This window comes from Cebus imitator, unplaced genomic scaffold (genome assembly GCF_001604975.1).
Source record: "Cebus imitator isolate Cc_AM_T3 unplaced genomic scaffold, Cebus_imitator-1.0 Scaffold113, whole genome shotgun sequence".
Lineage (NCBI taxonomy): Eukaryota > Metazoa > Chordata > Mammalia > Primates > Cebidae > Cebus > Cebus imitator.
Window position 1 is genome coordinate 6,173,417 of NW_016107428.1, and position 27,117 is coordinate 6,200,533.

Here is a 27,117-nt window from a genome sequence, read left to right on the forward strand (position 1 = left end):
ACACATGAAAACTTACTTCTTGTTCCTGCAAGGTCATCTGATTCTTGAGGCAACTAAATCTCCATGCATTGACTCAGCAGTCAAGCCTGCTTACAGTGCTTAAACAGCAGCAATATGTGATTTCACTATTTTGATGTCAGGAAGAGCACCTCGGAGAATCTCACCCTGGCGGTTAACTGCTTCTAAGCTAACACTTCTGCTCACATTTTATTGGTCAAAGTAAGATATGTGGCCACCATCCTCCCACTTCTAGTGTGCACAGGAGAGGAGAACCAGAAATATTGGTGAGCAGTATTGTCTATATACTTATCTATATATTCAAGTAAAATTGGGAGACTGTAGAGGAGATTTGTAAATATACATGAAGATGTTACAAGACAGAGGGCTAAAGTATTAGGCAAAGTAGCTGAGAGAAGTATAAAACCGTTAAGTTTAACCTCCAATGATTTAAAAACAAACAAAAAACATAAAAACCAACCTGCCCCCCCCAAAAAAAAAAACCTCGGTTTGACTATATACTCCCACCCTCCCTCAAACATACTTTAAAAAGAGAGTGAATGTGAAAAGTGATATTTAATTGTATTGACAGCTCCATGTATTTTCAGATTAAAGTGCCAAATTTTAAAAAATATAAAACAAGGGGAAAATATTTGCAGATGAAACTGCTACAATTGGGAAATGGCTCATTAATCACTTTTAACTTAATATAAAACATCAACATATATATTTTTAATATTGAGGAGGAAGGTCAGTGGTACATCCAGAGCCATTTTAGTACAACAATCTTTATTTAGCTTAGAAAACACAGTGAAAAACTGAAAATTTTAATAAAATGTTTTAGAGTAAGAAGCCATAATAAACAAGAGTGTGAAGCATCTCAAATTCTCCCATCTTTAATACATGAAGTGAAAACTTGTGAGGCTTAACACTAGTTTTCATGGAGATTCAATTTTTTAAAAGGGCTACCAAGGGGTGGGGCTATGTTTCGCCAGGTTCATAATGAATGCTAAACCACTATAGTTACTTCCAGCATCTGACAGCAAGGTAGCAGAGTAACTTTCATGGACCCTTGGTACTTCATGGGCCCCTTTCTCCATTAAAAAAAATTAAAATTAAATTTTACAACTGTTTTGATATAAAGACAGATATAACACACCCTGGATTATATTCTTCCGATTTTAAAAGAAATTACAATATTTTCATAGACCCCCAGAAGTATTCTGGTTCTCAAGCAATGTGCCTCCTGTGCCTAATGGATACTTGGGTCTTGGCTAACAGTAATGGACTGCCACATTATGCAAGAATTACATGTGTTCAGTGAACAGAGTAGGGCTCATAGAGGAAAAAATGCTTCTACCCCATATTATCACCAACGTGTATTTTTAAAAAATTAATATATAGCTTTGACTAAGTTCTGCTTTATTTATTTTTTTGTGTATGGAGACATTGTCTCCTATTGCTTAACAGCTGAAACTGAATATAAGTTTTGAAATATTTGTGTCAAACTTTTATTTGAGTGGTAATAATGGACAACTAGGATATTTTCTCAATTTTTTCCAATATAGCTAATTTATATATATATATACACATATATATGTGTATATATATGTGTATATATATATGTGTGTGTGTATATATATATATTTGAGATAGAGTCTCACTTTGTCGCTAGGCTGGAGTGCAGTGGCGCAATATTGGCTCACTGCAACCTCCACCTCCTAGGTTCAAGTGATTCTCCTACCTTAGCATCCTGAGTAGCAGGGACTACAGGTGCCCGCCGCCATGCCCATCTAATTTTTGTATTTTAGTAGAGACGGGGTTAAACCACGTTGGGCAGGATGATCTCAAACTCCTGACCTCAAGTGATCCGAAGTGCTGGGATTACAGGTGTGAGCCACTATGCCTGACCTGCTAATGTCTACTTTTTTTTTTTTTTTTTTTAGAGTATATTGATATCTTTGTGAATATCAGCCAATATTCTTAGGTGAATTTTTTAATCTAATACAAATGAGGATGTCAATGAATATTGACATTTGCTGATATAACAGGTCTGCTGATTTGTTATATATTAAAGAAGTTAAAAGTAACAATATTGATATTTTCCTTTGTCAATAATGATGAATGTCTTAAATTCAAATTCCAACAAAAACTACATATAATGATAGCATTTGAGAAGTCCAGAGATTCTAGTCTATCAGCTTGATGTTAACATCACTGACTAATTTCACCCAGTAATAAGAGTAAAAATGAGACTACAAATATGTAAAGGGACTAGATTGTGAGTACTGAGAACCATAAATTAAAAATAATCACAAAATAAAATTATAAAACATAATCCAATTAGTTGCTAATTTAGCATGGTCTTAGTAAATATACAAACTTTTCGAGACAACATCTGCATTAGAAGGAAGTGGGATTATTTCCTGCAGGATCCTCCACCTCCCCCATGATTACATAAGGAAACAAATTTGGATGGACTGAGCAGGCATAAAGCTTTGGAATCGTTGAGCTGTTTTCAAAACCCACATTTACCTTGTCTGGCCTCAAGCAACGAATAATAAGCATCCTCTGAAACTCATTTACTTTATCTTCCCATTCTTCAGGGAAAACCTCATGGTGTGGTTCCTAAAATTACAGTGTAAATAATTCAGCGTTATTTTGGAGATCATAAAGAGAACCGTATTTTCACTTATAAACCAACTTTTAGAAAAAAAAAATATATATATATAAATGAAATCGGGAATGCTTGCGTAAAAGTGTAAAGTTGGGAGGTGGTTATAAAATAATGATAAGAAAAGTTAATATACTTCAAAGGAATCAAGCAAGGACATGAACTAAGCAGGTTAATGTCAACATGAACCCTAATAAAAAGACAAAATGATCCCTATTATGAAAACAGTAAATGTGCATATGCTATTATTTTCCCTTTATTTCTCCAAGGCTCTTTTCTTTTTTTTGAGACAGAGTCTTGCTATATCGCCCAGGCTGGAGAACAGTGGCGTGATCTTGGCTCACTGTAACCTCTGCCTCCTGGGTTCAAGCAATTCTCCTGCCTCAGCCTCCCAAGTAAGTGAGATTACAGTGGTGCACCACCATGCCCAGCTAATTTTTTGTATTTTTAGTAGAGATGGGGTTTCACTATGTTGGCCAGGCTGGTCTTGAACGCCTGGCCTCAGGTGATCCACACACCTCAGCCTCCCAAATTGCTGGGATTACAGGCAAGAGCCACTGCTCTCGGCTGCAACAAAGACATTTCTAAAAACCTACCTACTTCTCTCATCATCTATTTACCAAAATAAATAAATATGTCAAAACAAGTAAAAAGGGCATTGTACTGAAATTTATTATTTCTTGTTTTGAACAATCTTTAAAAATTATTTTCAGTAAAGGGAGACTTGAGAATGTGTGTAATGAAGAAGCCAATCGAGAGCGATTACAAAATCATAAGAGAGGTATCAGGATACCAGCAGGAGGGGTAAACCTTGGGAGGAAGAAAAGGAGACGTGTACCTGTGAAACTTTAGGAAAAGCTATGTGGTATTTCAAATTAGAAATCTTCAGGCTTCAGTATAGTAATAAAATTTTAATTTCAAATTAGTTGAGGTACTCACAACACATATTTGTTTCTAGAAAGCATTTTTATTACTAACAAGAAAAAATCCAAGAGATCACTTCCAAATATTTGAATTCATGTGAAGACATAATCTCATTATTTACTTTTCAAATAAAATATTTTTACAATATTTTATTTGAAAAATAAAACAAACATATTTCCATCAAAACAAAAACAAAACAAAACAAAATCTCATTATCACATATAATACAAGTAGGTAACAAAATAAAATATAGGTTAACCAAACAAAACATGCTCTCCGCATAGCTAGCTTTCTTTCCTCCAACCTCTCCCAAGCAGAGCTATTGCAAGTTAAACTCATGGAAAGCAGGAAGTCAAGAGAGTAGAAACAAAGGAACAGAAAAAGTTAACTAGGAATTGGAAAAATAATAGCCCTTGCACTGAAGAAAAATTGAGAGAAAGCAACAAATACTATATATCCCATATGAGGAACTATGAATATTATATCTGTGTCAATTATAATACTCCCCAGTTAGCAAAACAAGGTCTCATGAAAATTATTTTAGAAATACTGTACAAGCTTTTTCCTTTTCTCAAATGACAAAAAAAAAAGAACCAAAAATTGTATTAGCTTGTATCCTGCATTCAGAAAATCTGAACGACAGCTGTTTCATAAACTTTAACTCATCTGCTATTAGGATTGCCAAAATCCACACTAATAATGAATAAAAACCTGGCATGGAAATTCAACAAAAATATTTTCAAGAACCACGCAGCATTCTTGCATCTTAATACTTTTCAAGGAGTTTGAATGGAAGTTCAAATAGAGCCACTGACTTAAAAGGTGGGATAACATAACTCAAAGCTTGCATTCTAACATGTGACCAGTTTTTCAAAGCTTATTTAAACCTTGTTTTATGAAAAGATAAGTTATTTAACATCCTTTTCTCCATTTAAAAACATAGGAATAAGCAAGAGGGTTAAAACATACCAAACTATCATATACTTTCTTCCATCCATCCTTTAAGCGCATAAACTCTCTACGAATGGTTTTAAAGGCAGGCAAATCATCTAATCGACATATTTCATCCCAGGATTTTTGAGGAAGCCATGTACAAGGGTTGGCATGAGGATTATCCAGTCCAATGCCACCAGTTAGCAGAAATCTCCACTCAGCTTTATTAATCTTTGGAAAACAAGGCAGCATGAAGAGCCAGAAATGAGTTCATCATAAACTAGTAAGCTTATGATCACTATTAAAGAGTGTTGACTTGCAAGTTTCAGATGTGGTCTCTGAATTTCTATAGCTGGTGATATAGCTCAGTATTTATTCATAAGAAACCAATATACTCATTATAAGCAGTTTTCAAAATGGTTCCATTTTGGATAGCTACTTTTTTACAATTTTTCCTCCAGAATTACTTGTCTAAATGTGAAAATCTGAATATATTCTATTCAAATACACGTTTTCCAATATGACTGCCTAGAGTCTTACTGGCTATAGAAATTGTGGAAAGACAGAAACCCATCAATGTGCCATGTTTTCAATTATTCTCCATAAAGTATAATGAATTACTGCTATACAATTTTTGTAAGAAATGCAAGAGTAAAGTCTTTATTTCTTCAGAATTCAACCGATACATCACCATATGAAATCCATAAATCTTAAACATGTAAGTGTATAGTGACTTTACACAGATTTTAGTAACTTGCACAAGTCTTTAAAAACATTTAGACTACTTGGTGTAAATGTATCAATATTAAGTAAATTTATATACATAGCTGTATGAAAATCTAATGCGATTGATTTATTTTAAAATAAAACGTACAAAAGTTCATATATTTATATATATGCATAGTTGTATGAAATTTATATGCAAAGCTGTATGAAAATCTAATACAATCAGTTCATTTTATGTCTCACTTATTGTATGTTTTATTTAAATCTCGCTTCTTGGAAATTTATTCTCCTGATAACATCTTACCTAAACTGTAATAATAAACAGGATTATTGTTTAACTACTTACAATCTTTTTATATATATTACCATATAAATCAGTAAATTAATGAATCAGTGTTATTAAGGGTTTTTTTTCTTAAAAATGGAAACAGTACTAACCGCCTGCTCATGCAGCAGTAGATTTACAGTTAGACAAAAGGAAAAAAGCAGCTTATCCTTTTCAAACAGTGACCGGCAGACATTAACATACAGTGAATAGGTAAAGTGATCCTTGAGAATCTGAAGCCTAAGGGTCAACAGAAAATAAAGGAAATAAATAAAAATATACTTTAAAGATAATGCTCTTAAGAAAAGACATTGTACACCATTTACATGTATGTTCTTCTGATAAACTTTATGGTCAAGTACCCCCAAAACAATCAAGAATCCTCATTAACTGGATGCAACAATTTGAGAGCTACACAATGTAGAAACACTTCAGTCCAATTGCATTTTACTGTCGACTGAATTGTTTTTTAAACTTAATCTTCCTCTTGGAAAAAAGTCAGTGGATGGTGCATTAATCTTTTAGATTAAAAAGTTTACAGACTGTTTTAACCTAGAAAGCATTTCTGGGGGTAAAATTTGACCACTTTATAATAAATAATTTCAAATGTTTTATATATTAAATAGTCTAAAATTAGTAGCTTCATTAAACAGTATTGTGCTACTTATAAATTCATGAAAGCTGAAGAAATCACAAAACTTGACAAACATTTTTATTTGCTAGAGACAAAACATGAAAATATGAATAATCACAATATTTCCTTTTTATTATTTATTTCTGAGACAAGAGTCTCACTCTGTTACCCAGGTTGGAGTGCAGTGACTTAATCTTGGCTTACTGCAACCTCCGCTTCCTGGGCTCAAGCCAACCTCTTGCCTCAGCCTCCCCAGTAGCTGGAACTACAGGTGTGTACCACCACACCTGGCTAACTTTTGTATTTTTTGTAGAGACAGACTTTCACTATGTTGCCCAGGCTGGTCTCAAACTCCTGACCTCAAGTGATCTGCCCACCTTAGCCTCCCAAAGTCCTGGGATTACAGACATGAGCCACCACACCCAGCCACAATATTTCCAACAACTTCCTATTGTAGTAAGTGGTAACTTGTGATCTGTATTCATAATAATTCTTAATAACATAACACTTTAAGTATTTTCCATTAATTATCACATAAGGAAATAAATTATCACTGAATCAAATTTTAAAAAAAATTTTATCACATGGGTTATAGTAGTTATAATAGAAATGAAGAGTTGGCTGTAAACATTTTTAGAGAGGTAACGATTGACATGGATTCCCCAAACATTCCTAGCAGATCATATCTGAGGGAAAAATCAGCATAGTTTGATCATGATTAAGCAAAATTACATTGCGGGTTCTTAATGTTTCTAGGAAAAAAGAGTCTACTTGTATGACTAGATCTTGGCAATGTCCTGACTGATATTCTAGGTTGTCAATCATCCTGGCTCTTTTTTTTCCATTTTTCCTTACCTGCCTATTTTCTTAACTATTTTATCCCCTGCAGCATTCCCATAAAGAGAATTACAACAAATTGATATATCTTATTTTTAATTGGGAACTTCAAAAAAGGTTTTTGTAGAGAAAGCCTTGGCAGGGGTTGCTAAAATACAGTTGAATTCTTAGATTTAAAATAAACAAACTATTTCTGTCCCCATTATTATGCTAATAGGTTGCCTTTCATGTCTGGCACTGAATTTGTCTCACTTGTAGCAGTACTATACAATTAATACAGGGCGAGTCACATTTGGTCTTTCTAGAATAAAAAATATTTTCTGTACTTTAAGACAAGTCTCTTCTTGCAGACAGAAAGATTAAAGGGAAAATTATAAAGGTTAATCATAAGTTCAGGTTCAGTCACTAGTAAAAATGGAGACATAATATGATATTTTAATAACCTTTTAAGGTGAAAGAGAAGATTAAAATGATCATGCTCAATGCTGGGTCTCTGACTGAGTTGTGTGTTTGAATAATCTTCCAGGAAAGGAATTTATATCAGGAATCTGCAAGAAGTGAACACCTTTGTCCTAATTTTGGGATTCCAGCCTAAGAAAATATCAGTGATGCAGACATTTATCTTTACTGCAGCATTACTTACAATACAAAAGCTGGAGACTACTTAGAAGCATTTGTTTGTTTTTAAGACAGCATCACACCCTATCATTCAGGCTGGATTGCAGTGGGACAATCATAATTCACTGTAGCCTAGGACTCCTAGGCTCAAGTGGTCCTCCCGCTTCAGCCTCCTGAATAGCTGGGACTACAAGTGCATGTCACCACACCAGGCTAATTTTTCTATTTTTTTGTAGAGACAGGGATTTACCATGTCACCCAAGCGGGTCTCGAATCCCTGGGCTCAACCAATCTGCGAACCTCAGCTTCCCAAAGTGCGGGGATTACAGGTGTGAGCCACCCCACCCAGCCAGAAGTCTTATAATATGAAAATTATGGTACATTCATACAATGGTATGTATATTGTGCAACTCCTAAAAATTATGTTTTAGAAGAATACTTAATAACACGAGAAAATTGTCTTGATGGAAGTGGAAGAAAACTGCGCAATTATCAAACTGCCTTTGCAAAATTATGACAGTAAGAGAAATCTGACATAGCTGACTCCATCTTGCTTCTAGCCTCTAAGTCTGGCTGTCTTGGTTCACTCCATGCCCAGGAATGAACCAAGAGAGCCAGCCTTTGGAAGAAATTTAGTTTTCCTTGCTGAGTCCCTAAGATCGCATCTCCAACCAATCAGCATGCCCTCTTCCCTAACGCCCTGCCCACCAAACTATCCGTGAAAAGCCCTAGCCTCTGGATTTTCAAGAGATTAATTTGAGTAATAATTCCATCTTCTGTGTGACGTGGCCAGCTTCACATCAGTTAAACTCTTTCTTTACGACAATGCCAGGGTCTCAGTGTGCTGATTTTGTATGTGCAGTAGGCAGGAAGAACCCATTGGATGGTTAACAATTACACACATATGCATATTTGTACAGCAATAGATCGATTCCAAGATATTTAACAAAACTATATCCTAGTTAGATTTTGTGTCTATATTTATGTTATTTTTTTTAGTTTGTTGGCTACATAAAGTTATTTATTCTGTTACATAAATTCTAATGCATTAAAATCTTATAAATAACAGATGATCCAAGTTACTATGGGAATTGCACAGCATATACCATACTAGTCATAACAAAATATATGCTTGGTGTCATACTTAATAATAATTATAAATAATCACTACCAGAAGACAAACAAGAATGAAATACATTTATATTCCTAAAAGGAAATAAGAGGTAATTTTAGACCAATATTAAGATTCTAAAACAGGCCGGGCGTGGTGGCTCATGCCTGCAATCCTAGCACTTTGGAAGGCTAAGGCAGGCAGATCACCTGAGGTCAGGAGTTCAAGATCAGCCTGGCCAACATGATGAAATCCCGTCTCTACTAAAATATAAAAATTAGCTGCATGATGGCAGGTGCCTGTAATCATGGGAGGCTGAGATGGGAGAATTGCTTGAATCCGGGAGATGGTGGTTGCAGTGAGCTGAGATCGTGCCACTTTGCACTCTAGCCTGGGCGGGTGAGTGAGACTCTACGTCAAAAAAAAAGATTTTAAAATGATCAGGTTGGCTAGTGTCAATAGTCAAATGTTTTTGGTAGAATCACATGCTTTTGGTAGAGCATAGAATAGTCCACTCAATTCTACTATGCTTTTGGTAGAGCATGGTCCAATAACTCCCTGAAGTTTACCAGTTATTTGATGTTTTATTAATGGTTGGCAGAAAAACAAATCATTCCCATGAGAACTCATTCTCTTTTCAATTTCTGATTTGGGAGATAGCTTCTTAATTGGAAACTCTTGGTTTACTTTAACAACAAAAAAGTTTAAACAGAACTGGTCAGTTTTTCTCTTCGTACAATGCTTTAGAAAACTATTGTCAGTATTTACTAAAAGGGAATATATGCATGCCCTGTGATAATCAGTTTCATTCCTGGATATATACCCACCAAAGACATGTACATATCAGCACCAAAAGCCATGTACAGAATGATCAAGGAAGCAAAATTTCATCATAGCCCAAAGTTGGAAGATACCCAAATATGCTCAACAGTAGAATGGATCAATGATTTGTATTACAGTGTTAGGACAAGTAAAAATTAAAAATAAGAGACTTGATCCTTTCTGCTGAAAATAAGGAAAGAGATTTCCCTTCCCTCCTTTTTTTCTTAGATAATTTAATTTAGAAAAGCTAAAATTGTAAGTACTTTTTCCTCTCTTTGAAATGTAAATAAACCCTTTTGAAAATTTTTGTCAGTTTTATGACCCAGTAATGTGTTTCTTAAAGACCCAGATGCCATTTCTTTGAAATGTAAACACCAAGGGAGATGGCCCACCTGCCTCCAAGTCACTGCAGAAGGGTAGGAGCCTAACTTCAGTTTAGCTTATTTCAAGTTTCAAAACTACCTCTTGTCATATAGGTACGAAAAGTTTGGTTTTCCTCTGGATAAAGCCAATTTGCTAACAAAGATGGTCACTTCGATCGCCAAGTAAAGTTAGGATGAACTAAGTGTGATGTAATGGGTTGTATCTGCTTCGGTAATTAAGGGGGTGAGATTCCTCTCTGTCTGCAATCTCTTTGCAATTGCCTGCGACTTGTATCACATTCTGTTTAATGTTTATTCAACAATAAAACTGTTTTCTTTTGCTACAGCCTTTGAGGAGAGAGTTTCTGGGCTGGGAGAAGATGTAGTTTTTAATTACACTTCCCCAACAATAGAAAACTAACAATTAAAGTAAGCAAATGCTGCACTAGACAAAACAATGTGCATTAATTTCACAAGCATGATGTTGAGGGCGAGATGTAAGACACAAGCACACGGTGTGTGATTCTATTTATAAAGTTCTAAAACTGGCAAAAACTATAACCTGCGGTGTTGGAAGTCAGGACAATGGTCTCCCTGGGGCAAAGGGTTAGTGATCAGAAGGGGACACTTCTGGGCTGTTGGTAACATTCTGTGCATTGAGTTGGGTGCCAATTATACAAGTTTACTCACTTACCGGCAAATACTTCTGATTTCTGCATGTTTCTTCATGTGTATTGATAACTTCAATAAAAGGTTAAAATACATTTTCTCTATTTACCTTTTGGTCCCAGAATTATACTTTTAGTATTACTGAAATATACATATGGTTTTCATTGTTTCGAAATAAAAGAAGTTTAACTAAAAAGAAAATGTCACATTTTGTTTTCTAAATTTCATCTGAATCACTCATCTGGGTAAAAAGGATTTGCTTTTCCTTATATCTTAAGGGACAAAAGCACAGTAATGAAGAAACAAAGTCCATACCTTGGATGAGCTCTAACTTGATATAATGAGAGACTATAAAAGACGCATCATTATTTTTAAAGGACACAATTGTTTTCATTTTTCAAGCTTATATGAACAATGTCTTTAAATGGCAGACCAAAGCAGTTGTCTTCTCTAGACTCCAGAAAATACCTTGATTTTAAGCTAATTAAGAGAGTAACATTCTGGTAGTTATTCTTTTAACCAAGGTAGAAATTAAGACCAGTAGAAAAAAGCAGAGCATTATTTATTGTGTGGCTGTAATTTGATTAGTACTATAGATATAGTTTTGTTTTGAGATAGGGTCTCACTCTATTGTCCAGGCTAAGTATGGTGGCACAATCACGGCTCACTGCAGCCTCAACTTCCTGGGGTCAAGTAATCCTCCTACACAGGCCCACACCACCATGCCTGGCTAAATTTGTGTGTTTTTGGTAGAGACAGGGTTTTGCCATGTTGTCCAGGCTGGTCTTAAACTCCTGGGCTCAAGCAAGCTGCTCATCTTGGCCTCCCAAAGTGCTGGGATTACAGGTGTGAGCCACCATGCCCAGCCTGGGGATAATTTTTTTTTTTTCTTGTCTCATGGAACTCCAAATCGAGTATGAAAACCAGACATGCATGTTTAATTAACTAAATTATAATGCAAATAGCTGGGAACTTTTCTAAGAAAGATTACTTAAAATTTTGTTTTACTTATTTCTGTAATCCTTGCTAAACTTGAAAATTTCAAAACTGGAATAAAGAAATAAACTAAACATTTTCAAATATCATAAAGAGAAGCTCTGTCGTTACACATTTCTTCCAAATAAATAATGTACTGCCCCCCTTTCTCAATGGCAGATATCTAATTTCTTTTTAGACTCACACCTTAATTAATCGCATATTATAACTTGTAAAATAATCAATCTTGCTAACAAAAAGTTGCTAAGTCTAAGAACAATCAACATTTTCAACCTCTACCATGATAAAGAAAGGAATTCAATTCAGGTTTCAGTGAGATTAACATTTTAGATTTCTAAAAAAGAATTCTTAGCAGTGAATGATAAATAGTAAATTGAGTTTCCCTTGTGGGTATGAACAGTCAAGAAACTGAAGTATCTACGTTCATCTTGATCAAGAAGTTTACAAAAGGCAAAAGTTGCAATTAATCACTTTCTTTTTTCAAAAAGTAATTTCACACTTAACTCTATTAATAACATGTTTTAATACCAAACTGAATCTCACTGATTTAAAAATTCAAACGAAATTTAATTCTCTTGTAGATTTAAGTCAGATCTTAATTCCATTACTTATTATAACAGCAATATAAGGGATTTTATGTAAATAAGAATAACAAAAGAAACTCCATTACCACAAATAATCACAACAAGGTTTGGGATTTTTTTTACCCTAATACTTGACACATTTTATAGATGTGTAAATTAAAATGTGGATTTGCAACTTTTGGAATGCCAGCTCGTACAGAATAGGAGTCATATTTTTGGAAAGTATTCATTACTCTTTCCATACTTCCATTCATAAATATATTTTGCAAATGAAAAATGAAAGTAAATGTTTTCTCTTTCTAGAATTACATTATAATCCTAGATTTCTGTAAACAGTTCCTTGGCAGACTGAATTTGGACACATCTGTTCAATTTCTAACCCTCAGATTTATTTCTGGTACAATGAGTAATCAAGTTCATTTTAGGTAAGTGGCTGTAATGCTTGTACCGCTCTGAGACAACAATGGAAGCCACAAATTACTCTCTAAGTTTCATGTATTAATTAGTTAATATTAATTAGCATTTTCTTCACATACCTTTTTGCCAAAATTTCTGACTTCTCTGAATTTTCAATAGACAGGATGAAAAGGTTAATAAACCAGGTCAGTGAATACTGGTACATGGGCTCAATGTTGGCTAAATCAGCAATAGAAAAAAACAGGATGGAAGAATGGATGGCAATAGGACGATAGCCCATGCGGGTGGTGTCAATCTTTTTCTCTGTCTCTTCGGCTACTTCCTGCTTCTGAGAAATCTCATTAGCCAAAGCCTTGGAAGAAGATAATATCTTAATAGCAGTTTCATCTTCTAATATATTGCCTTCCGAAGATGAAAGAACTTCTAAAATCTTGTCTTCTATTTCTTTTAACTGCCTGGAATAAAACACAATTTCTCAGAAGAAAAAGAAGTCATTTAAAATCACTTCCACGTATATGTTCTTTTATAAGAAACAAAGAGCTTGTAACCTAAAGAAATGCATCACTTTGTGACAAATATCTGTTAATGGTGATACTGTGTAATTAATTTCTTATCTTGCAAAATGTCACAAAGATGGGCCTTTCTGCTCAATTTCCCTTTTTAATGATCATTTATGTGCTAACTAGAAAGAAATACGGCAAGCCAGTTTACTCTGCCATCAAGGATCTCAGCTTGGAGTGAACAGAAAGTAGCACTCCATTTATTTTATGAAATTTTACATGACTTATACAGCTTTACTCTTTCTACCTATGATATAGATGTTATGAGCAGCAAGTGGAATGCAACATATTCATTCATACCATGTTCCAGTAAAAATCAGGTTACCTCCGTTACACAATGAATACTAAAACTTTGTGGAATAAGAAAATACCCTGCCCTGACTTGTGGCAGGCCTTCTAGCTCTTCCAGTGCCTAAGAACGTGCATGTAAAAATATACTCAGTAATGCAGTTTTATAAATTAACAAGGAGGTAATATAATTCCTTACATTTTCCTGTTATATTTTCCCTTGCAGTATTCCTATCGAACAAAAGAGATCTGTAAAATGTACTTTAATTCATCCTAATGATATCAAAACAAATAAGAATAGTTCTGTTTATAACATTTAAAACCTTTTATTTTCAGCTCCTTGTAATATCAAGGCTTGCTTTTCTTCTTCAAGGTCCGGCCTTTCTCGTGCCACCACAATTCCCAGAAGCTGGTCTTGCATTCCCTCAGAGGTTATCATGAAGTTTAGTAATGTTACCTATAAACAGAAAAAAAATATAAAAATTGCACCATTATTTCTATTAAAAATGCCTCTGCTTTTATGTGTCAAGTTCTGACCTTAAAATAGACTCCGTTTACTACAGAGTAGTACTTGTGAAGGTATAATTTGTAGAGACTATGATTAACGACATAGGCAAGCATGATTGTTGGATTTAAAATCCACCTCAGTTTCTCATAGTCAGAAATCTAATACCTCAAAGGGTTTGTTAGGTGATCAATATATTCTCATTTCAAACTTGTCTAATTTCTGAGAACTCTTCAACAGCAAAATTCATTAGAATCAGGTTGGAAGCTCTCTTCCATTTCAGTTGATCAGAGCAGCCATGGCATAATATAAGGTTCGAAGCCTGGCTCTAGAATCCTATTAGTTGGACCAGCTGATTTACATTGTAAGGATTCTACTGGTATCAAAAGTAAAGGAAATCTTACAAAGTGAGATAAAAAGAAACATTGTAATTACTTGTCATGAGTGCAGTATTTTTACAATCTGATAATCAGCCACTATTGTGAACTAAGGAATTTACATTTTCGTGGTGTCTATCAAGACTATTTGCTAACACCTGCTTCATCCAGGTACCTAATTGCTCTTATAGGCAGATCTCTCTTCATTGCCCACATCTCCTGGTTCTTTCCCATAAACATGCAAACATGCTCAGGTCTCTTTTTTCAAAAAAAGCAAACAAGAAACAAATCATTCTATTGCTCCCCCAATCCTTTTCAGCTATGGAATAACCTCTCTCTGGGCTTTCACAATGACACTTATCAAAAGTGTTATTTTTATATATTTTCTGCCTCCACTGAATTTCATGATACAGCCCTCTACAATCTGCTCCCTGCCCTGCCTCTGCACACCCATCCACACACACTGCAATAAACCACAGTAACTTCCTGGCTCTGGTCACCAATGAACCCATACTGTCTTGACCTTGGCTTCAATTGAAATCCTCACCTTTGTTTTTTTTTTTTTCATGTATATTGCAGTCTGCTTGACCTCATGTCTTGAATCACATTTTTTTTTTTTGAAAGTCAGAAGGCTCTTTATTATTGCCACATATCACCAATTTTTTTACTTTTAATTTTTATGGATTGCTGGGAAAGGTCTTGACGGGTGTGTGATAGATTCTATGTTGTTTACTGAGAAACGATGGCAAGGAACACCCAGCCATCCCCAGGCAGAAAACTCCTAGAATAGTAAGCAATAAGTACTGGTCATGCACTAGTTAAACCAGTTCCCAAAACACAGGATACATGACCTTGTCCCCATTGCTGACTCGCAAAGAGTGCTTTCTAGCTTATTTCTATTTTAGTACTGAACTGGCACTATTGCCTGTTTAGTCTATCTTCATTCTATGAAGAAACACTGAACACCTGCTTATTAAAAATAATCACTTGTTCACAAAGAATAAATACGTGGGTCAGAGTCTGCTCTGGGCTTTCAGCTGGGAAATGCTGTCAGTCCCTTGATGGTCCCCCTGTGTTTCCCACTTTTGCACTCTATCTTTGTGTCTGTTTCTTAATTCCTCTAGCGTCGCCTGGGTTGGGATCTCCACAACCGAGCTGGTCTCAGTACATGGGTATACGTCTCTCTCCTAGGCCAGAATGAAAGTAACTTTAGCACAGGGATCTCTTATTTGACTTCACGGCTTGTTTGGCACAAAGTCACGTTCCCTTCAAACTTATTGAATGACCAATCAGAATGCCCACATTCCACATTCATAGAGCTGCTCTCTGCTACTTCTATTTCCTAAGATTTTAGTCACTTGATGATTCTTCCCTAAGGCATTTTATATAAAGTAATAGCTACTATGAATCAGGCTCTATAATATAAAGAAAAGCAAGATACAGTCTGGTCCCTGACCTCAAAAGTTTTAGTCTAGCTGAGCAAACCGAAGAACAAAGAACATCCAATGGGATAAGGACTCTGAGAGTGGTAAGCTTGCAATGCTACAGGAGCACAGAGGGTACCCAACCCAGAACAGGAAGACAAAGAGGGCTTCCCCCAAGCAAAGGACACCTGAGTTAAAACTTAAGAGTGACTGGCAGCTAGTCAAGAGAAAGAAGAGGGCAGCATTCTACAGGCCACAAGATTTCAACCTTGGCTGCTGACTGGAATATACTGTGAAATTTAAAAACCAGTAGTGTCTGGGTCTTAAGTCCAGAGAGTTTTATTTAATTGGTCTGGAGTGTGGCCTAGGGAGTTTAAAAACTCCCCAGATGATTTCAATCCAGGATTGAAGAACGATTGCTCTTGGCAAACGAAACAGCATAGACAAAGCAGCAGAGAAAGGCAAAGCATGTTTAGAGGAATCTGTTCCACCACTGGAGAGTGTTCAGGTAGGACCCAAGGAGCGCCCTTCATCTACTACCTATAATTGAAGGCAAACATTTTCTACCACATGTATCTGAGAATTCAATGTGTGCAGTCGGCAATATTAGAAATACTTGTTTTTTTAACACAGGAACAGAAAATCAAACGCTGCTTGTTCTCACTCATAAGTGGGAGTTGAACAATGAGAACACAGGGACACAGGGAGGAAAACATCACACACCAGGGCCTGTCGGGGTTTGGGAGCAAAGGGAGGGAAACATTAGGACAAATACCTAATACATTCAGGGCTCAAAACCTAGACGACAGGTTCATAGGTTTGGCAAACCACCATGGCACATGCATATCTATGTAACAAACCTGCACATTCTGCACATGTATCCCAGAATGTAAACTAAAAAAAAAAAAAAAAAAAATGAAATACTTGTTTTTAACTCTTGAAAATTCTATAAAAATTTCAGCAACTACCACAAACCATCAGAGGTGACTCAGTGTTTGCTCCTGATTTCATCACTTTCCTAATGAAGGGAGGTTTTTAAATAGGGAATACTTTTTCAAACCCAGGTAAAACCACTGCATTCTATATGTTAGTGACAATTTTGTCCAAAACTTTTAAATACATTTTCTATCACGATCTAAATTGTAGCAGCTAAAAAATGCCATTTTGGCACACTGAAATCTAGGTTTTTTTTTTTTAAATTAGAATTTTAATTCGAATTTTAAAACCTGTGAACTAGTAGAGAAGAAACAACCCCCTGGGCAAACTACCTATATTTAGCAGGTTATAATCAACCAACTCTAACACAGGCAGCTTATCAGAAATATTTATTTGCAAGGCAAAAGCATTGTTCTTGTTTTTATGTTTCATTCCTTCAAGCCTCTGCTAGTCTATGATGTACCTTGTGTGGATTAGAAAAAGATGTCATCTGCATGCAGAATCAGCTCCACACCAGGCCAATGCCTAAGAAACTTGGGGCTAGATTTCAGCCCTCTTCAATTTCACCTTTGTGTTATGTACAAACTGCACAACCATAGAAGCTGCCATCGCTCTCCCTCCTAATGATAAGCAGTGTGTCCCTACCAGTGGAATGGTTTAGAGAAAAAAAAAAAAAAAAGGAAGGGTCAAAAATGTTATTTTTCTAATCTTAATGACTTATTTGTCACCTTTGGAGGTTTTGCCTGATTTATAAATTGTTTGCATTGCCAAGGTACAAAGGTTTTCCTTTCTTACAAACGAAAAATAGGTAATGCTGTTACTGAGGTTGCTGTTCTACTTTTGTTTTTCGTCTTTTCATCTGTTGTTTCCTGGTGGGCAGGTCTATGCAGACCTACCCCTGACATCAGCAGAAGCAGAGGCTGAAGAAAGAGGCTGATATATCCAGCTTCTTAGAAAGAAACATTTAATAGGGACTTACGGAACAGAAGCCATGTCTGTGTCCTGGGCGGCAGCAAGACAAGTCGGTGGATCCCTTTGCCATTACCCACAAGACCCAGGGCTCATATACCACAGGAAAAGTGATTAGAAGGGATGCATAGAATAATTGAAAGTTGTATGACCGAAGGGCAGGACGTATGGTAAGTACCCGCTCTTATACAAGGCACAGTAGATAAACTGGAAATCTTAGACTGTTCCCAAAACAGAGGTTAATCAGAAGACAACATGGTGGATTAGCAACCAAGATGGAGCTGCTTCAGCCTCCACACCTCTGTATTCCCAGCTCCTGCTACTGGGTGGGAGATATTGTGCTTCCCTGCTTTTACATATAAGAAAATATTTCCTCTGCAGGGACAGAGTAATTTTATTTTTCTAAGAAAATGTCCTATTCGTGGCCAGTAAGTGTAAAAGAGCTTCTTGCAAAACCCCTAGGAAGGCGACTTCCTCCTTCCACCTCCACCTAGGCACCTCCTCAATGGCAGGTATCATCTGGGTTGAACTTTTCCCCCACCTGCCCCATGGCAGACCTTGGAGGCCACTAACTACAGACTACATGGATATAATCATAAATTTATGAGATAAGTACTTTTTGAAATTGAGCAATTTAAAAAACTCATTAAATGTCATGTAATTCTCTACTGCTTTGCCATTTATTCATGGAAAAAATATAAAGCTTTCAAGATATTTTCCCTATTGGCATAAGCAACCAAGTCCACAGGTTACATTTGCTTTAATCCAAAAACCGTAGGCACAGTGGTAGCAAAATGCATGTTTTACAACTTTTACTTCATTGTGTTCAGACACAAGGAGGTATCCATTCATATTCCATTAATGTTGGGTCTTTTCACAAGACTTTTCAAATCAAGCCATTTGTTCTCAAATAAACATTTAAGAACATAAAATATGGTTTCATAATTTTATTTTCATTTAGACTCAAAAGGATCATACCAGCATGACACCATCCCTTGGGTGCTTTTGAAAGCAAAAGCACGTAAAAGATCCTAAAAGTGGAATCCAGAGGAAGTATTATAATTTGTAAACGAAAGCAAGTAATTGCCTCACTATGTTTTCTAATCCCTGTTTAATCAATTCCAGCAATTAAAAATAATAAAGCAATAAGACACTCTAGGGATCTTAAGGGTTTTGATACTGAATCATAGGTCAGTTTCCTCCTCACAGTGTTTTATGACTCCTACCATAACCAGTTATTAGTGAACTAAGAATTGTTGATGTTATGTGTGATAGTTTCACGTATTTTACTGAACAGTAAAAAAAAGTTTTCCGTGTCATTTACTTAAACATTTTTCTCTAACACAGCTCTGGGATTTTATCATTTCCTTTTTGCTTCATTCTTTTTCACTTATATTTAAATGTTAAATAATATTTCTGATAAGTAACACTCCATAGTAACACCATCTATTGGTCTTATTCTAAATGTTTTATGCAGATTAATTTATTTAATTCACGTTACTCTATGAGATAGATATTTATTATTCCCACTTGACAGATGAGATAATTGAGGCACAAAGAGTTATTAAATGAAATGTCCCAAATCATACACCTGGCAAGTAGCACCTGAATCTATGGCCTTAACTACTACTGGATGTTCCCTTCCTGAGCAGGTAAATACATAATAGATATTTTAAGGTGTTTAAATATGTTGCACTTTAATTAATGAAAAATAGCCAACAATTTCCATGTTTTAACATTCTGTTTTTAAAATTAAGCTCAAGAGTCACTCCGTTTTCCCCTAGTCTTCCGCTAGTCACTGAATGCCCAACCTAAGTATGTCCTCAACTCTGAGCTCCCAGGACACGGTGCAGTTCCTCTGCGTCTTCCTAATCACACAGTTCAGTCACTTGGCATACACATTATTTATAAGGTAAACCTCTAGAGAGAAGGGATCATATTTATTCATCCTGGAGGAAAAAAATTACACCGTCTCAATCCTTTCTCTGCCTCTCTGCAGAGAGATGCCCATGTTAATTTAAATACCTCCAATAAAGGCAAGTATTTGAATTCACTATATAACTCTTGCTTCTCTATATACTTTCAAAATCTAAATAAGCATTTCTTAATGTCTTCTCCTGCTTGCTTCTGCAAATGAAAGCAATCCTTCATTCATTCATTCGCTCACTCCACAAACAAAGAATGCCAACTGAGGCTAAGAATTAGGAATAAAAACAGAATAAGGTATAGCTTGTAAACCTAGGAGCTCAGCTGCAGATCAACATCTCAGGACATTTTAGTCACGGACTAAAACCTGAAGCTAAATTCACTCTTTAAAGGAATTTTTAGTATTCTAAAAGAACAGTGATTGAAAACAGTTCTTTTAAGTAATTACATACAATCAGATAGCAGCAACCTTAGTCTGAGAAAGAAGAATGGAGTTCTGTTTCTGAATTTCAATTCAATCATTAGCATATTATCATTTACTATAAAAAAGAATGTGGGTATATGTCATCTATTTTTAACAATGAAAATCTAAGAATCACATCAACTGTAGAAATTTGATTCTGATGACCTTTTTTTTTTTTTTTGCATAGCATACTGAAGGTTCCTTTGTTATTTACGTGTATCCACCAAAGCAACATTTGGAAATTATTATAGCAATTTCGGGAAATACCTAAATAGGACAAAATCCATTTTTCTAAGGAAGGCCTGTTCTTTTATGACTCAGGAGGAGTATATAGTCACTACTTACAAAATCTTATAAAGAAACATTCATTTTACATACTGGCCTTTACTGATGTTTCAGGAAGATAATGAGGATTTCTTAGCTTGGTAGTAATATAGAAGCGGAAATCAGGCGCATATTCAATTGTAGAGTCCCCAAGCCGGATACATGTACTCCCACCCTGCTTAAAGGTTTGTTTTAGTAGAAGAGGTTCCAAAATAGGATCTAGTTCTTCGCCAACATTTTCTAGCAACACTGGAGTAAAATCAGAAAAAGATTTCATGTTATTTTAAATATTGACTATAAACATTCGACCCTCCAAGTTCTTCCTGAAATTCTGTTCCCAGTTACCTATAAAATTATTTCTGTTGTCTGAAAAGTATAAAGAAATAATGCCATAAAAATAGCAGCATTCTGTGGGAAGGATTTAAGTGGTAGGTCTACCTAGTCATCCTGCCTGCTTTCTTTCTCTGGAATCATAGCTGCCTGGCCTGGAGTTCACTAAGTGTTCAGGTATTATGGCAGTGAAGTTTATCCATCTGAGACACCAGAGAAAAGGCATTCTAATTATAGTTACTTAAATTGTTACTGTATTTTTAATTATTAAAAATGTTTATTGTAGAACATCTGGAAAGTTCAGGAAGGAAGGGACAAAGAAAAAATGGAAAACTGCTACTAATTAGATTTGCTTAATTTCTCTACCTCTCCCTAATATTTTAATTATTGACTCATACAGTATATAGATAGAAAAATGACACAAAGGCCAGGCACAGTGGCTCATGCTAATAATTCCAGCAATTTCAGAGGCTGAGGCAAGAGGATTGCTTGAGTCCAGGAGTTCAAGACCAGCCTAGGCAACATGGCAAGATCCTATCTCTACAAAGAAAATATAAGAATTAGCCAGGTGGCAGCTACTTGGGAGGCTGAGCCGGGAAGACTGTATGAGCCTAGGAGGTCAAGGCTGCAGTGAGCCATGATCAAGCTACTGCCCTCCAGCTTGGGCAACACAGCAATATCCTGTCTCAAATATAAATAAATAAGAAAAAAAAAAAAAGAAAAATGACACAAACTACCTATAGTATAACTGTTGAATAATTATTTCTCTCTAGTATTATTTATCTTTCTCCACACACAGTTGAGACTAAACAATATATTGAATTTTGCATCCTAGTTTGTTTGACTTACAGCATAAATATTTCCCCATGTTGTTGAAAACTCTAATAAGCATGCTTTTAATTACTGCATAATAGTGTATCATATTAGTCTTCTCTCATTTTTTAAACCAGTGTTCTATTATTAGATATTTGGATTGTTTCTTGTTCTGAATATTATAACAAGCACTGTATAAAAAAACTGCATTTCAGAATATTTTCCTCTAATAGCATTCTAGAAGGGGAATCCCTGGTTCAAAGATCAGTGACATTTTAAGCCTAATGATATCTTTGCTGAGTTAAAGTCTTATATTTTGGTGTTTGGGGTGCTATCAGCCAAACTTGGATGATGGCATTTTGTAGAAGTCCCTCAAGAGATGGGTGTGCAATCCAGATGGGAAGGAAGGGGCTCAGGGTGCTGGGGCGACAGGTATTTGGATCTCAATTGCCGTGAAAAGTGCAGATGTATTTTCTCCCTCCCACAGGTTACTCCTGGCTAAATGAAGTCCTAAAAATGTCTTCTTGGTGATTTCCGCCTCTGCTGAGATCTCAGCCAAGGCAGGCATGTCAGATTATTTTTAAACTCATTTTTATTTTCTATTGCATTAAATGGTTATTTTTCATGGTTAAATATGAATTCATCATAAGTATTAAATATGTTAATTTTGTATTGTTTAGATTGCTTCCACTTTTACACTATTATTAATAGTGCCACAGTGAACATCTGTATGAATAAACCTTTGTATTCATTTCTAATTACTTAATCAGGCTAGAGCCCTAGATGTAGAATTAATAGTCAACAGTTATGAACATTTTAAAAGCTATTTATATTGCCAAGTTAATATTCCTGAAAAGCTATACAGATTTCTGAGTTGCAGTGAGTACTCATTTTGTTGTTTGCTTTTAAACCTATTTTTATAAAATACCAATGTATTTACAAATGCTGAACACCATTCTGGCATTATATTTTCTTGTCATCCTTATAACTTTAAAAAGCATGGTCTATTATTTTGCAAGTTTTACATATAAAATAGGACAGGCAATCAAAATAAATTTTTCAGTAAAATCAGCTGGTAAATGACAAAGCAAGGCAGGGACTTGAACCTGGCTGTCTGGCTTCTTCACTCTCTTAACCACTGTACCATCCTGTCAGCATTCAACAATGTATTTGTGACTTTTATGATTTGATAGGTAAAAACACTGTTAAAATTCACATTTTTGGCAGGGTGTTCTTAGCTGCTCTTTTTCTTGGAAGTGTATACTGACATACTTGACAATTTTTTCATTATAGGACATATTATTTACAATTAGGTTCAGTGACAAGTGTCAGAAAACCCATAGCAATGACGACAAGGAGAAATTTATGTCTCATATACAGGAGAGCCCAAGTTAGTCAGCTCAAGGCTGAAAGGACAGTGTATCTAAACAGTGAGTGATCCAAGATCCTGCCATCTTGCACCTTCACTATTCTTGGCATATGGCCTTTTAAACCACATCCACATTCCATCCATGAGAAAAAAAAGAAGAAATATCCTTTAAGGATGTTCCTTGGGAGTCACAAATGGCACTTCCACTCTCATCTTGTTGGCCTGAATATAGTAATTTGACCAAACCCAACCACAGTCATATGACCATAAATAACCACAACAGAGGTTAGGAAATACAGTTTTTTACTCAGGATACAAATAAGTTTCATAAGTTGAAACTTTTTCAAGTGTTTTTTCCATTGTGTATTTGCTTAGGACATCTTTTCCCATCAAAGGACCATGTTTCCTTTTAGCATTTGTCTTTTCTGTTTTTCTTTCGTATTTACTTTTTAAGCTCATCTGGAACATATTTTGGTGTGAAGTGAGACTCTGACTTAAAATATTTTTCCACAAAGCCAACTTTTCTTATACCACTTGGTAGTGTGATGAATCATTTTTCTGTTGGTTTATAATGCTTAATTTATAGTGCATCAAAGGCTTACATATGTTAGGGTTCATTCCAGAGCTTATTCCAGTTAACTCCAAGCTTACTCTTCTGAATGTTTTGTGGCTCATTACTCTCTTTTCAACTAGGTTAAGTATTATTTTCTAAATAATACTAAATTTAGATGCTAAATTTTAATACTAAAAATTTCTAAATTTTCTATTTATTTCTGAAAGTTTATATCTTTATAACTTTTAGTTTTCCTATCAGAGAAAAAGAGATGTCATACTCAAGCCTTCTCTTATTTGTATCCTAATTTAAGCCATAAAACTATAATCCAAATACCGTAAGACAATAGGGTATTATATTTCTTGCCTTGATATTTGATAAAACTGTGAATTATTAATTTTTAAGGTGTATCAATTTTTAAAGAGTTCTTAAGCTGAAACATAACGAGAATTTAATGTTCTTTTCAAATTTCTCTTCCATGTAGGACATAATTTCGATTTTTTAGTTATGAATTATCTACATGTGAGACTTCAGATAAACAGAAAATATCTTCTATAACTTATGTCCAGCTCTGTAGCACATTTTACCAAAAGTAAACTCAACAATTACTGAGCACCTATCAGGTGCTCTCAAGCAGCTTGTAGAAGAGAAACAAATGGTTATGCACATAAAATAAGGGAAATCATGGAAATGCATCGAAGTTTCAGTGCTGATAATTCATTGGAGGGGTGGAGATGTCACAGAAAAAAGTGGTATTTGAGCTATATTTTAAAGGATAAAACTTAGAGGAATTCACCAGATGGACGGAAGAACACAAACAAGCTAAGAGAATAAAAAAGTGCCATGTTCTTTTAATACTGGCTGCTCCCAAGTACCCTGCACTCCCATCTTCTAATCCTCATTTTTCCTGTAATCTCTTTCTGCCCCTTTAACTTATAAGCTTCACGAAAGTAAAGACTGAGTCTGTCTTATTCATGCTGTTTTTAGTATGTACCACACTGCCTGGTACATGCCAGTTGTAAAATAAATGTTAATTAAATGAATAAATGGACAAATAAATGAGCAAATGAAAGCAGCATTAAACCAGTAGTCTGTATCCCTCATTTGTTATATACAAGGGAGAAAGAAAGTAAAGTGCTGAGAGATAAGAAAAGTAAGGAAGGCTCTATGACAAATTCTGCTGTTGATATAAAGTTTTTTGTTTTTTTTTTTACAGATTCAATGGAAAGTCATTAAAATATCTTCTCTATACATTGATTTATCAGCAATATTTGTATGATTAGTATTCTATGCACACCTTATCCATTGATATAGCTAATACAGATGTACCTTTATTTTCTAGAACATTGGCTTTAACAATTTTTTTAAAGCAGCAGAATACTTTTTTTCAAAGAGGATCTTATCATAAGGTGCAATATAAAAAAGAAAAGTGAGACCCGCTCTGTTGAAGTAGAGGCTGGTGGCTGAAGCAGGCAAAAACTTCTGCCTGCTCAACCCAGGCTGCCTATAAGGGACAATAGATCAAAAGCCACTGTCCCTGAAGAGGCCAGTATCTAAAGCTAACTCCTTAAATAGAAGATTCTTTAACCACTTATGTCATAAATCTGTAACAGTAACAGATTCTTTTACTTGATGGTTAAATATAGAAATAGCTTTAAAATCTGCCATCTACCTCTCCTTCCATTAAGAGATTAAAACTTTTCACTTTTCTCTGAGGACTAATGTTAGAAAGCATTGTAAATAATCATTAGCATTTAAAAAGTATTTTATTCCAAAAAGTAGGTTATATCAACTGAAGGAAAATCTTGCTTGTGTGACACAGTAAGCACCAAAGGCAGAAGACTTAGGGACTAGTTTCAGCACTCCTCTTAACTGGATTAATTAGCATATAGTATGTTGATACAGGAGTTACATAAAAAGGGGGAACATGATCATGATTTCTACTATCAAATATTTTGCTTAATAGCACAGTCATAAACACACACATATGTATAGAAAGGGGACATCCATCACTCACCCTTATTGGGACCAATATAGTTAAGAGGCAGTTAACTACCTTGGTTAAGCCATTTAATTAACATTCTCTAATACGTCACTTACCTTGTTAATAAAATGAAGTGGCTGGAATTACTACTGTATTTCAAACGTTTCTGGTCACAACTCAAAGTAGAAAATACATTTTAAACATTGACTAAGTACATAAATATGCATATAAAATTTTAAAATTTCATGAAATAATACTTGCCTTTATACTACGCTTTGCAGCCTACTACGTTCTATTCCTTCTTTTTGCATCTTATTAACAAAATACTGGTCATGACCCACTAAATTGGTTATCTCTACCATGATTGTGACCCATACTTTGGAAAACTAAATTGATCATCTCTATGGCCCTTTTGTGTCTAAAATTATGAAATTCTAACATCGAGATTTGTGACTGACATCACAGAAATCTCCAGAATGTGAAGCATATGGTAGATGCTCAATTATCATTTAATTGTCTTTTACTGTGTCAAGGAAATTATTTGAATATTTAAGTTAACCCAAGTAATTTTAGATTTTTATTTTTTTTATAATGTTTTGGGTTTTGAGTTTTGTTTTTTTTTTTGACACAGGGTCTCACTCTGTTTCCCAGGTTGGAGCGCAGTGGGGCTATCACAGCTCACTGCAGCCTTGACCTCTTGGGCTCAAGCGGTTCTTCCACCTCAGCCTCCTGAGTAGCTGGGACCACAGGCACATAGCACCATGCCCAGCTAATTTTTGTATGTTTTGTAAAGATGGGTCTCACTATGTTTCCCAGGTTAGTTTCAAACTCCTGGGTTCAAGTAATCCTCCCATCTCAGCCTCCTAAAGTGCTAAGATTTTAGGCATGAGCCACTGTGTCCAGCCTACTTAAAGTATTTAAGGTGCAAAGTACTTAAGGTGCCAATTCCTTCAAGAAGTCTTCCCTGATTCCTCTGAATTCCTAGAGTACATCATTTGTGTCTTTCTTATGTCATATTAAAAGATGATACACATAAATCATATAGTAAATGCTCAACAAAAAAAAAACATAAATTAAGCAATAGATACTGCTGTAAGTATCCAACATATAGTAATCTATTTCTTCCTAATACTATATGGTTAAAATATAGATGGGGAAACTGAGACTTAGGAAGGTCATTGAAGCAATGACCGAGTGACAGAGGCAGGTACTCTGAATCCAAGACCAGTTACCTACCCATTAAGTACACTGATCCCAGTAAGAATTAGTGATAGACAACCACCTTCTAATTTTATTACAGTATATGTATGCACATACACACAAACATATATCTGATCTTACTGTTTAAACAGGCAAAATATTTAATAGTAGAGATCATGTTCTCCTTTTCTATGTAACTGCTATATCACATTCTATATGCTTAGAACAACAATTAAATGAAATACCATGTGTGCATGTGTCTATGTGTTTATTACATAAACACAAAATTTCATAGGTAGACTTGGATTGTATTCATTTCATCCTTATTCTAACAGAACCTAAAACTATCATATTTGAAGACTAACTCTCTCTTAATATGCACAAATAAGATGTCCGTAAGACTACCTGAAATATTTATTATGATTCTTCCATACTGTGTTAGGTCTAATAACAAGTGAGACTTGCTG

The 27,117-nt window shown here is 35.2% G+C and overlaps 1 protein-coding gene across 1 annotated transcript in view; it reads right to left on the reverse strand.

Moving 5' to 3' along the window:
• DNAH7 (dynein axonemal heavy chain 7) overlaps positions 1-27,117 on the reverse strand; it is a 344,809-nt gene that overhangs the window by 52,687 nt on the left and 265,005 nt on the right. The window contains exons 49-54 of the mRNA XM_017538741.2: positions 20,460-20,650; positions 13,801-13,934; positions 12,749-13,084; positions 5,693-5,819; positions 4,565-4,759; positions 2,533-2,625 (exon numbers count right to left, since the gene is read on the reverse strand). Of these exons, the coding sequence (XP_017394230.1) occupies positions 2,533-2,625; positions 4,565-4,759; positions 5,693-5,819; positions 12,749-13,084; positions 13,801-13,934; positions 20,460-20,650 (1,076 nt within the window). The remainder of the gene's footprint in view (positions 1-2,532; positions 2,626-4,564; positions 4,760-5,692; positions 5,820-12,748; positions 13,085-13,800; positions 13,935-20,459; positions 20,651-27,117) is intronic.